Source organism: Clavelina lepadiformis, chromosome 5 (genome assembly GCF_947623445.1).
Source record: "Clavelina lepadiformis chromosome 5, kaClaLepa1.1, whole genome shotgun sequence".
NCBI lineage: Eukaryota > Metazoa > Chordata > Ascidiacea > Aplousobranchia > Clavelinidae > Clavelina > Clavelina lepadiformis.
In genome coordinates this window covers 7476993-7490762 of record NC_135244.1, presented here as the reverse complement: position 1 = coordinate 7490762, position 13770 = coordinate 7476993, and the positions used below count along the sequence as shown (strand labels likewise).

Genomic DNA, 13770 nt, shown 5'->3' with positions numbered 1-13770 from the left:
AAACATTGTTTTAACAAACGCGAGAGAAAGGCGTTCGTAAGAAGTGTGGAACATAAAAAACGCCTCGTCTCGTTCTGACCGAAACGTTTCAACTGATTTAACGGAAGCATTAGATTTCCTTAGTTTAACAAAGTTGTCAAAAATTCGGTATGTATGTCTTTACACTTTTTCTAATTGGAAGAATGTTGGCGAAACGGCAATATCGGTCTACATCTATTTGGTTACTCAGGTTTAATGTACAAGTCGATCGTTATTGGCGTATAAATCTAAATGCACTTGAAAGTGAAATATTCGCACGAAAGGTAACAAAAAATATAGCTCAATTTATTTGTTTTTCGGCATGCAAATTATAGCCTACATTAGTTATTAGTTTTGCATTTGGGTTTGTACAGGTCAGTCTTAGAGTAAACCCAATGAAGAATTGGGCCAACTCTCCAAACATGTACAATATATCACTTACACGCTAACAATGCGATTAAAATTTCAAGTAAAAATGTGTCTGTAGAGAGTTTATTTGTTTGTTTGTTGTTGTTAACTGATACCTCAGTTAAACCGGTATAATTGTTCATGCATTGTAGCCTACATTATAATATTTCAAAGTTGAATGCCATGACTGATAACATGTTCGCTTTGCTGGTCTTCGGATTTAACGTTCTAGCCGGAAGCTTGATATCAACAGTTGTGTGTCAGTCAACCGAGAATAGCACAGAAGGTGAGTGTACTGTAAGCTTGATTAGTGTTGAATAAAATTTAAGAACTTGCTACAATCATAAAACGGCGTTATAGGTTGAGATTTACCCTTCACAGTTATATCTTTTTCCAATTCATACATTACTTGGCTTTCAGTAATCACAGCATCTATAGCCAAACAAGAAAACAATGTAAAACAACGATATATAATGTAGATTTTCTACGTTAAAAAATCGTTTTGTGATTACGAAACGTATGTCAGGCAAGTACGTCACACGGTCATCCCAACCCATTAATTTACTACAAGCAAGGTCTATTACAACTTTATAGAAAATACGTAATTGGAGATTTCTCGTTTAAAATATTAAAGAGCAAACATTCATTACGCTTCTAACCTCCAAAGATATTTGAAATATTTTAGTCTCAACTTGTAGCATTCTTGTACTGCTGGAGTTTGGGCAAAGTTGTTAATGACCGGGCTTTTCGAGTCGAGTTCGTGCTTAAGCTTGAAAAAATATTCGAGCTAGACTCGGGCTCGAATTCATACTCACACACTGCCACACTTAATTGTGTCGTAATTTCGTTTTCTTCACACAAATGTGCATACGTGCATGGCGCTAAAATCCTCCGGCTTGAATTTGCATTGGCTTAAACACGTGCACGTGATGTAAGAGTCTACTTGCCAAAAGCTTTTTTTGATGTTTCGACTGCCACAGGGCAAACGTATATCTTGACGTTTGTACAGTGCAACTGTAGTATTTTGTAGCCGTATTACATAAGGCATATTAACCTTCGTCATCCGTTTGTAGTTTTGAGACCGCGTAAGCAGCAGTAACAGTAATTAATTTCACCGCAACTACGTAAAAAATTACAAATAAAGTACCAACTTAACTTTATTGGTATTAAACTAATAAAAATACCTTAAAACGTAGTAGCAATTTGATTTGAAAAAAAGGGTTTTTGCAAAAAAAACTTATAAAAACGTCAGGAAAACGTGTGTATATACAACGTGTCGAATTCCCGCATGTATATAGGAATTCAACTAAATTTCACACTCACAATGCAAAAACTAAATGATGACGTCATTTCGTGAATGATGAGAAGAAAACGACAATTAATAAGCGCTATCAGCAGCTGATGGTATCCTAGACAACTTTTTATTAGCTGGGAAAGTAAGTTTTGGCAAGTTAATTACACATCAAAACATACCAGGATTTGAGGCGTTGTCCGTTTGGCTTTGTTCTGTTGATTGACATTTGTTGCATGTATTACGTTGGACTTGTTATTTCAAGTCAAAAAGCAAAAATCCCAAAAACTCAATAAAATCTGCCTCAATAAGAAATTGGTTACCGATTCGCATTTTTGAATAATACAATAATCAAGAAATTGGTTATTGTATGCTAGTTAGCTACTTAATTCACCTATATAGGGTATATATACTGTACTTATAACTTATAGAAAATCACTTTATTTATCGATATGAATAAATGACTAAATAAGTAACCATAAAACTGGTATTTCCAACCAAGTCGATCTCATTGAATGGGTCACGACTGTTTAACTAAAAGATTGCGTCAACCGTGAGATGTATTTGTGAAATACGTCGACGACTTTTGACACCCATTTGTAAAATAGCATTAACATCGGAACAGTTTTTTTATGAAGCATTGAATGAATGTGAAGGAAAGAACCGTATTGGTATACTATCGGTTGATTTTTTTAAATTACGTTTGCTTGACTTTTTAGCGTGTATATAAAATAATATAACATAATAAAAAGGACTATTCATGACTGTATTTTTTGTGTTATTATCATTTTCGAAGTAATTTTTGAAGATTACTATATTGCTGATTGAAACTGGGCTCTTTCGGATTTCCCTTGTCCATTGTCCATCGTTGTGTTAAGACTTTATCAATCAGCACTTGGTATGATAATAATGCATTTGTATACCTAACGGCGAGACAAACCTCTTTCTTGGAAGCCGCCTCCTATGGAACTATGGAGTTTTCCATCCAAAATCGATGAAAATAATTTCTACTTGCTGCATGCAGACACGTGGTAACAAATGCATCCTCGTTTCTTTGCATTTATGGTTAAAAAACCATGTTGTTCAAACCAAGACACGATGTTTACGAGGTTTCCTCGAAACGACATTTATCAAAGGCGCGCCTTGTAAACCTTTAATTGGCGCTTTAACGGGGTTCTTTCTTCATAAAATGAATGACATATTGTTAATGACGTTATAAGCTGTATTTTATATTTTGAAAGAATTCTTGTTATTTTTAATAAGCATTATTTTTCAAAGTTTTAGGTTTTTTTTAATGATCAACGTAGTATATTTTATCGCGTTTACTTTTCAGCTGCTTTTTAAAGTTTAAAAATGCTCATCATATATTCACAATTAAGAAACGGTTTGGATGTAAAGTACTGTAACTGTTAAAATGAATGAAGGCCTATATACATAAATAAATTTACGTTTAAAAGTTTTTGCAAACTTTTCCGCAACGTTTTTATACAATGTTTGGGAACTGAGAGCGACAACACCTCTATACAAAGTACACAGATTGGTAGATTAGTAGATTACTCTGCCCTGCTTCACTTTAATACTATTTTTGTCGGTGATGCAAGCATATTTGGTTAAAATAAACGAAAGCAAAGTCATAGAATTTGGAATTTGCATTATAGTTTAGGTTCTGAAAGCGTTTTAGTGTAAGGCTTAAAACTTCAAGTATATGTTTATAGATCAGCATTGGCCACAAAAACAATTACTTTTTAAACGATCACATAATTTCGATGTAACGATTATTCTTGTCTAATATCTTTAATTTAGTAGTTCCTTATTATATATACTCTTTATACTTACAACTGTCATTCAACGCATTGTACAGCGCATTGTAGCTACAGTATACCTATATAATTAAGGTAATGTTCAAATCCAGCACATACAGCGCAGAGAGGTATTGAAATTGGAAAATGCGGTAGCTATACACAATTGAAATGGTTGGTAATGATCAAAACTACACACCAAAAGACCACGGCAAGCATACCAAAGCATAATGAGAGCCTTTGCGATTACTTTTCGCAGTAAAATCGTGACTTGTTGTATAATGATAATTTCGATGAAACGGCACGTGGCATTGCACTTCCTGCTTTTTCACTGAAGGTGTTTTCTTTTGGCTTTTATTTAAACTTCTTCAAATAATTCATGATGGTTTTGCTTTTTTGAATTAGAATTACAACTGCTTCTACAACCTTATTCATATGTTGAACCTAATTTCCATTTTGAATTTTTAGAAACTTTTCGCCGAATTGTTAGCAATTTTTCTAAAATAAAATATAGACTAAATGCAAACAATTATCCTAACTTTCATCATATAATTACTGGAATACGACCACCATCTAGTGGAATAAAACTAATTTACTGAGTGAGAAAAGTACGGAAACTTGTTTCTGTGCTGGAATATAGATCAGGCCATTTTGAAGTTATACCGGTGATGAGTATTTTGTATCAATTTTTAATAAACAAACACGTCGCTCGTTATGCGCAAGTTTTAACTTAGTATATGGCGCAAATCAACGTAGGTATTGCACAGTGTAATTACGAAGGAGATCAAGCGTTATCGATTACTGTGCAAGTACGACATTATTACGGCACATCGAGTGGTATGACCGAAGTGGAAATCTCCGAGATCGCAATTACGCTTTAATGGTTTAATTATATAGCAATTCCATTCGAAGTGTTTTTACTTGGGATGTGGAAACATGAAAAAAGCTCGGGCTCGCGAGAACCCGAGAATTTTAACGTGTGTGAGTGTCCGGAATGAGCCCGAACGTATGACATCATAATGCAACAAACAAAAATGCTTAATTTTAAGCAAAATACCTGTTGTGCTTTGCATATATTTTAGTATTTAATATATTCTATAACCATCATTGCCGATGTTATGAGTCATCCAAGATCAATGGTTACGCAATAGCTTTTCTGTGGAAATAATTGATTTTAAACTGATTGACAACATATAAAAGAGTTCTTTGAAAAGAGTTCTTTTCCAACAATATATACTGTACTGGTGTTTATTTCCACAAAAATTTGACGTTAAGGTAAATCTGGAATTGAAGATCTGTTCTATAAGAATATTTAAAACCGGCTCGTGCTTGCGTTCGGCACATATCAAGGTTTTGGTGAGCATAAAAATAAAATAACTTACTTAAATCAAACCAGATTCACGATAATTAATTTCTGTCTTTTTTAATTTATGGTATGTAACCTGTATACCCCATGTGCTATAACAAACGCAATTTAAAACCTATTTATGATCTATATATTGTTATTTGCGTTACTGAGCAGACCTAAGTTTATTTTGAAAATGAATTTTCACTTGACGTAGCAAACACCTACAACGAAAATTTATTTATTTTAAAATCAAAAACGAAATACAAATTTTTAAGGAATGCAATAAGTAACCACGTATTCCTTTCTATAGCTGATGATTCTTATTTGATATGGACGAGTTTTAACCCGTCAGACTCCACTTCCAAAATTTTATCACTGCCGGCCGACCTTGAAAAAGTGCACATGGAACAAAAATATCAAATTCTTGAAGAATCTAATCCTGGAGCTTCTGTGGAGTATTGGGCACTTGCTGGAAATTACGAAAAAAATATTTTGTTTTATACTGATTACAAGTAACTATACGCAAGTTTACATTTTTTAATATCAAACGTAATATCTCAGTTTATGTTTCTAAACTGGATAAAGTTGGTTACCCGTTACTCAGTTATTTAGAGTATTTACAGATGAAATTGGTTACTTAAGTACTTATGCCGTTATTATTATTTTCATTTCATATACTTTGAGTGGTTTTCTTGACAAGTTGCCTTTATTCTATTTTTGGTTTTGGAGAAATCACAATTAGTTATCTGAAGGGGGCGGCTAAAAGAATGCGGGTACTTGCCAGTAGACGTATCAAGTGAATTGCGTTGTAATCTCCTGAGTAGGCCTATACTATCCAAGTTTCCCGTATCTATAGGCTGGTAGGAAACCGAACGCGCCAATCACCATCGCCACAGATTTATGTTTCAAAGTCTTTATGTTCCTGGTCATGAGTCTTCATTTTGTGTAAACAGACATTTTTTGTACGTTGAAGAGAACCGAGATGTTCAGCTTGGTAGAAGATAGTTAAAAACAAAAATATTAATGTAATAATAAAAATAAACAATTTACTTGCATAAAGTAGCTTAGCATCTGGCAAATATCTTCATTTGCAGTCGAATAACCAAACAAGCAACAGGGTGAGGAGGGTAACCAACTTTTTGTAGGGATTTTGGTTTATACAATTTTTCAAATTTTTATGAACTTGTGCGTGAATAACCATCATTTTCACTAGCTGATGTCAAACACTTAACTGAGAAACATTGTCTGATTAGATCCGAGCAGATAGAGTTGCTAGATATAGAAGAGCACAAATCCAAGTCAATATTCCAAGGTATAGCACATGGCATAGAAAGCTTGGCGTACGACTGGGTGACAGAAAACCTTTATTGGATTGATGTGAGATTTAACTGGATCGTGACTTCGGAAAAAACATTTAACTACTTCACCCCAATTTATCGTTCTGACCAAAAGCTATTCGCGTTAACTCTGCATGCTAAACGTAGGTAAGTGACAACATTGAAATTTTACTGAATACTTTGCAACAGGCATTTATTGATTTAACTGTAAATAATTAAAAATTTCTTGAAGCTTATCTGAGATTGCGAATTGTTTTTCATCATATAGTTAACAGACATGTTGTTGTGACAGGAAATTGTATTTTTCGACGTATAAGTCGATGGGCTGCGGAATAATGGTAACAGATCTGGCTGGCAGAGGTGAAGAAACATTATTTGAATTCCCGGCTAACTGTTCCGTATGCGGCATTACTGTTGATTACACCGACGAAAGGTGAAAAAACTTTAAATTGCAGGGTTCAATTGTTGATGAGTAGGAAACGCTTCTCTTAATTACGCCTGACAAAATACTTTAAAGTCAGATAGCCAGCTTTAATTGTTGTACATAATGAAGTTGTTTACGTCGTTTTTCGATCATGATAGGCTGTATTGGACGGACTATTACGGTGCTGGTAGCAGAATCCTCAGCAGCAATTTAGACGGTTCTGATAAAAAGCAACATGGTGAAAAACATTTTATGGCAGTACTTTGGGATGTGACAGTATACAAGGTATAGGAAAACTTTATTTTGGGAAAACGGATTTTATGATATAACGTATAAAATAAACATAAAATCCACTACAGATTTTAGCTTATTGGTGATATTGTTAGATGTCCAGCAAACACAATACAAATTGCAATTTTGTGAATACCCAGGTTGCGTATGTACAAAGACATTGTTTATACTGTAATTTTTTTTATTGTGAAAGACGCTGAGTTAAAACTGAGCGTTTAGTCATGAGGATAAAGTTTCTTCTTGATTTTTGTATCCTGTGTATAAACTGTGTATACGAGTACCAGGAGTACAAAAAAGTAACGGGATTGTATCTGCTACCGTCTTGGATCAATGCTAATCGGCAAGCCGCTTCTTCATAATGCAACACAATTCCTTAGCTTCTTTGTGTTGAAAAATATTTACGCTTAGTGATTTCGTTATTTCGCTACAAGCTTTTTTGTAACGCAGTGTTATTAACCGGGGTCAGAATTTTGTTGCTTTGTGTTACGCTAGTTTGCAGTCAGTGCTGTTGGTTGTTACGCAAATGTTGGTAGCACAAAAAAGAGTCCAACTGATTGTTTCAAACTTCTTAATGAGGTTTATGGCGACGATGTGATGTCAAGAACACGAGTCTTTGAATGGCACAAACGCTTCGAGAGTGGCCGCAATGAAGTGGGGGATGACCCCAGGTCAGGACGGTCTTCCACAACGAAAACAGATGAAAATATCATCAGAGTGAAGCAGTTGGTGAAGTGTGATCGCAGTTTGACAGTTCCAATGATAGCTCATCAACTCATGATTAAACAGGGAATCATTGCGTATCATCTTGCTGCATGATCTGGGGATCCAAAAGGTGAGTGCCAAACTGGTACCCGAAATTTTATCGGAAGATCAGAAGCAGCGCCGAGTCAATTTTTGTAAAGACATGCTAGAGAAGATAAGGGACGATCCGGACATTCCTGGTAAAGTCATCACAGGAGATGAAACGTTGGTTTTTCAATTCGACCCTGAAACGAAGAGACAGAGCAAGCAGTGGACGACCGCACAATCACCCAGACCAAAGAAGGCGCGCATGACAAAATCGAAGATCAAGGTCATGTTGATCGGATTTTTTGACCCGATGGGTTTGGTTCATCATGAATTTGTGCCTGAGGGTGAAACAGTAAATCAGCACTTCTACCGGCAAGTTCTCGTTCGGCTCCATGATAGAGTTCGACGCATCAGGCGGGCTATTTGACAACTCGTGGCTCCTTCACCATGACAATGCACCGGCCCGCAACCCCAACAGTGTGAGGCATCTTTTGTCAAAGAAAGAAATCACAGCTCTCGACCAGCTTCCATATTCCCCAGCGCCGTGTGAATTTTGGCTTTTTCCCAGGCTGAAAATTTTGCTAAAAGGAACTCATTTCTCATCTTCGGGAGAAATCAAGGTCTGAGTGACGAGGGAGTTGAAGAGCCTCAAAGAGGAAGAGTTTGCCAAGTGTTTCCGGGGATGGCAGGATCGAATGCAAAATAGCATTAACTCAGAGAGGAAATAATTTGAAGGGGACAATTCGTAATTTATGATAAACGCTTGTGTTAAAATGTTTATGACAATAGTCCCATTACTTTTTTGTTACACCTCGTATATTGTATACGTCTGTATAGTGTATGTAGCCTATAGTATGGTATGATTTATATTTGGAAGATTATAAGTTAAACGCTGATTTAGTAACGATCTTTGCAGTTTGACAAAGCTTTGATAAGACAGTGAGTTATATGTTTTCAACATAATTGGGTTAAACCGATGGTATAAAACCAAAAAGATTTATACTTTAGAACAATATCTACGTGACGGACTGCCATTCATACGAACCCGAACACCGAACAACTGGTTATAGGATTTGGTCAGTTTCAAAGACGACGAACACCTCCAAGTTCAAAACCTATAATGAGAGACCTCGTCGAATAACGGTTTTAAGCAAGAATGAGAATAGACCATCATTAAACGGTTTGTGCGTTTTTGTATATAGGCTTAATGCAAAAATATGACAGCAATGTAATATATGACATGAATTCATCATATAGTTCTTTTTGATATTTTTCATCAGAATTATTCACTTTTCAGCTTCTACTGCTTTATAAGGTTGTCCAATTTATAAAACTTGTTTGTTTAAGGACTTTTCATACAAAATTGACACACCTGATTTAAATATTGCTTTGCCGACGGTTTAATGCCTACCCCTATACTACCACAATGAAGTCAATAATTATTATTACTGAAAATAATTAAATTTGTATTTTCTATACAATAATTCGGTTTTGCTTGTTTTTCATCTTTTCATAAAATACTTAATTGCTTGTTAAAACCATAATGACCCTAATAACACACAATTGGTTGAATGGCAAGCGTGATTAACCTATACGATGGTTATCGGTTCACAGGTTAGGCAACTTGTTCATTCTGAATAATTATAACATCGTATACGCGTTAATGTAGTGTATATACAGTACAACAAGTATAACGGTGCAAGCATAAACGTTTGTCTTTATAGTGATCCTAGTAAAAACTTTTAGTAATATACGCACGTGTTTTAACTAATCAACAGTTTGTTTCTTTTTACAGTATCGGCAATCGGTGAATGCGACAGCCAACCAAAATGTGACCACATCTGTTTACCTCGTCTCAATGCAACGAGGGAATGCGTTTGTGCCCTGGGATATTACAAGCAGGGGGATACCCAATGTAAAGAACGTACGTCAAATTTATCTATTTTCAAAAAATGCAATTTTGCTTTGAGTTCATTCTGAAAAACTCTTTTATCTTCAAAATTAGAATTGATTGATGATGAATTCATGTACGTGGTTGATAAAAACCAAGGGAAGATTTTTCAAATCTCGTTAAATGGAAGCAATAATGAAAACTGGAATCTTTCAATTGTTCCTGTGACAAGTGAGTTAATAAAACGACAGATCCACCCAATCAAATTCAAATAAGTGATGCAGGAAACATTTAAACTTATTAAATATTAGGAAATACTTCAAACATGGCTCTATAATTGTTTTGGATTTGTTTCCATGTGTCACCCGGTACTAGTAGATTAGTGTTTTGCCTGAAACGGTAAAGGCGAAGTATCTAAGTGTGTCAAGAAGCATATGTCGATACTTATCTTCCTGCTTCTCAGATCAGACAAAATGGCAGACTTATATCAAAACTTATCCCATTATTAATTTCAGTCAACTTTATCGAGTTTAGGTTTGCAGAACATAGTGTATAAAATTATTGTGTTTTTATAATCCTATGGTCACTCAAATTTTACATTGCATCGGTATCTTTTGCATATCTTTTTCTTCATAGACTTCACAGACAAAGTAGAAAAAGTTAATCACATTGCTACGGACATTGAGACTGGATATTTGTATTGGTATTGGTCAAATCCACGTCAGACAACTCTATCAAGGTCCCTCCCAAATAAAACACAAAAAGAAGATCTCCAACGATATAAGCACGGTAATAAAACATGAGTATTACAGCAGATCATATTTCTATTGGATAAGTTATTAGTCTATAGCAAAGTGTCACGTTATCGAAATTTTTGCGTCAGTTATACTTGAAGAGCGAATACTCCAGTAAAAATTACTAAATTTGAAGTAATAATTTTCAGTTGATAACCTAATTGTGGATCCACGAACTAAAAATGTCTATTTTGTGGGAAGTGACACGAAAGTCATTTACGTCTTGTCACCAAACGGAACATATGAAGCAGAACTTGTTAATAACCTTGCCAAAGATGTGAAAATAAAGGATATTGCTCTGGATAGCGTAAACAGGTAATCACTTGCTAGGCTATCTTTCCAACCATACATAAACAAGTTTTCATTAGATAACGTCAACATGTGAAATAGTTAATACCGCAATTGTATTCCCTAATTTTCCGTATCATGTTAAACATATCTTTTCGGTTTATCATCCGGTAGATACAATATCATTGCGCCGGCGTGCCGACTTAAAATTTTATTTAAAGTGTGTTGATTGTAACAAGCATTTTTTCATCCAATTTCTGAAGAAAAATCTACTGGACCGCCATTCACAACGAGTATGTTGATCAAGGTGAAGTTTGGCGGATGAATCTCAATGGACTTGGAAGAGAGTTGGTGATGGACAAACTTTATTGGCCCTCCGCCATTCACGTAGATCAAGAAAGTAAGATATATTTCTATAACAAGAAGCAATTTGATGTTATTTGTAATTTCTTTTTGAAAAATGTTGAACTTTGCTTTATGTTAATGGCAAATTAATTATATCAATGTCCATCCTTTAGAATAATTGCAATGTTTATTTCTTATGGCATATATTATTACAGTATATTTCGATTATCTTTATAATATTTCAGGCAGTTCCTTGTTTGTGGGGGAAGTAGAATACGGAATTGTCACTCAGGTTCCCTTAGATTTGCTGCGTGACGTAACGAACACGTCATGGGAGTCGGTTGCAAAGCGATATAATGTTTTCAAATTTAAAAATACTACTTCAAATGAAAGCTACTATATTTTAGAGTGAGTTATGTAATTGGTAACGTGATTGTTATATCATGTTAAGATAAGTATAGTAATATAGTACAAGATTTATAGTTATTAAGATGTTGTTTTTTAATGATGATTCTTAGGAATACGTCATTTAAGATTAATTAGTAAAAATTGTGAACGTAGTCCTTTAATTTTAAGTATTACAGCAATATCTTATTCCTACGACTAAACCTCCACAATAGTGTTTTGTCATGAAAATGAATTTGGTTGCATCTGTCGTCTTTTTAGCATAAAAGTGCACAAAGGTCGATTTTTCTTTGTGGAAGACATAACCCGGAGAATTTATGCTTTCAATTTATCTGGAGGAATCGACAACTTGATGCCTTTTGGTCCAAATGTCTTTTACAAACCCAGCTCACTGGCTATTTACAGTCAACTTTTCCACAAGTCTTACATAGGTAAATGCAGATATGTAAACGGTAAAGCAAGGAATTTTAAATTTTCAACGTTCATTATCTGCACACTTTCGCTTTGTGCGGTAGCTTGTTGGTTAAATTATTAGTTAAAATACGTTTTAATACTCTATCTCTGTATACTGTGTTAGATTCAAACAACAATATTTCAATTCTTAGAAAACATTCCATCACCTTGCCAAGAAAGGCCAACACCATGCCCGCATATATGCGTGGACCTGTCTGACACTTCATCGCAATGCTTGTGTCAGACACATTTCTTCCTGAAGGGTGAGAAATGTGTCGACTACACCCAAACATCAAGTATGGTGAAAGGTTTTAAATTCGGGGTTGTCTTTAGTTAAACATAAAATGAAAACGTTTGCTCGTAGATACAACATACTAAAAATTTTATTTACCTGTATTTTATATGTATATCTAATGGGTGTCGTTAAGCATAAAGTGAGGAGAAAAAACAAAAACAAGCTAACTTTAAATAAAAAAGTCGTTTTTAATTAATAACATAAACCTAATTCGGGTGAAGTTGAAATAGCTTTGCTGAGCCACTTTGAGGTAGATAAAGGATCGAGATTTACTAACACATCTATTTTTACATTTGTTTTCATAGATTCACCGCCATTTATCAACTTAAATTGCGGAAAGGTCGACAATGTACCAGCAGATGATTGTAAAGATTTCGCTACTATGTCCTGGCCTGATTTTAAATGGACGGACGATTGGACACGTATGTTTATAACATTTTTCGTTTTTACAACTTTTTTACTCAACTGAACAACTATTTGATCTATAATGCATCAGATTGTTTGCGCTTTGCATTATTTATTTAATGGCTCTTCCTTTCTAGCGACGGAAAAATTGAAAGTAGTGACTCCAAAATTGCCAAAAACCTTAAAAGTCGACTCCTATCTTTACCATCTTCGCGCAACTGATGAACACGAACAAATGACCGAATGCTCGTTTTCTATCAGAGTTTGTAAGTAAACATACTTGGTTTGTAACGGTATAGTTTCAATACAACTGATACCATGCGAAGCAGGCAATCCTTGAAGTTTAACTTTTTACATGGCGTTTTCTTTTTTGATTTAGACCAAAATTTATGCCATAATTATCCAAAACTTCCAAATGGGATGATCAAATCCAACCAGACTTGCGGAAAGCAGGCTGGCTCCAAATATAACATAACATGCAAAAATCCAAAGGAAGTTATCTACTTCGACTACCACGCTAAGGACACTATCTTAAACGTTTGTCATCAGGGCAGCTGGTCGACACAAAATCTGAATGGAGCTTACTGTTTAAATCCTGCTGGTAAACCTTGAGTTGATTGAAAGTGGCGGTAATATCATATACTGTAGAAAAAAACGAATTGTAAAAAGTTAAAACTAAGATTGTAATAAATATAAGACTATCCAGGAAATGAATGTATTCAGCGTTTTCATCAAAAACACCAAGTTTGTTAAAAATTTTCGAAGCAAGTTTTGGCGATAAGCATAAGCAATAGACGGACTATAAAACCTTTTAACAATAATAAAGATTATGTTTCGCTATAATAATTATTATGGCTTTTATACATCAGTGCACAAACCTAAACACGAGCTTCTTCCATATGTACATCATAACTGTGTATTATCTTAAATATTCCTTGTTATTTGACAGCTGCTGCAACTGAGAACATAAGAATCTTCAATGTGACAACCGGTTAGTTGCATGTTTAGTAATGCAACGCAAATAAACTTTTGTAAAGCTTAAATTTGTTGCTTATTGCTTCCATGTTTCCTTTAGCTTCACTTTTGCAAACCGATTGTTCGGTTATATGGCAGCTTAGATATAATAATATTTGTGTGTTTGTACATATTAATTATTATTCTTTCTATTGACTTTAAACAGAATTCAGCA

The 13770-nt window shown here is 34.7% G+C and overlaps 1 protein-coding gene across 1 annotated transcript; it reads left to right on the top strand.

Moving 5' to 3' along the window:
- The first annotated feature begins 557 nt into the window (after positions 1-557).
- LOC143458931 (vitellogenin receptor-like) lies at positions 558-13764 on the top strand. Its single transcript, XM_076955842.1, has 18 exons — positions 558-712; positions 5175-5376; positions 6118-6348; positions 6494-6634; positions 6784-6910; positions 8714-8885; positions 9501-9629; positions 9711-9827; positions 10233-10385; positions 10540-10705; positions 10942-11078; positions 11269-11431; positions 11690-11859; positions 12034-12177; positions 12482-12598; positions 12719-12847; positions 12961-13182; positions 13531-13764. Exons 1-18 carry the CDS (start codon positions 568-570, stop codon positions 13575-13577), a joined length of 2712 nt encoding a protein of 903 aa, XP_076811957.1. The 5' UTR covers positions 558-567; the 3' UTR covers positions 13578-13764.
- The last annotated feature ends 6 nt before the right edge of the window (positions 13765-13770 follow it).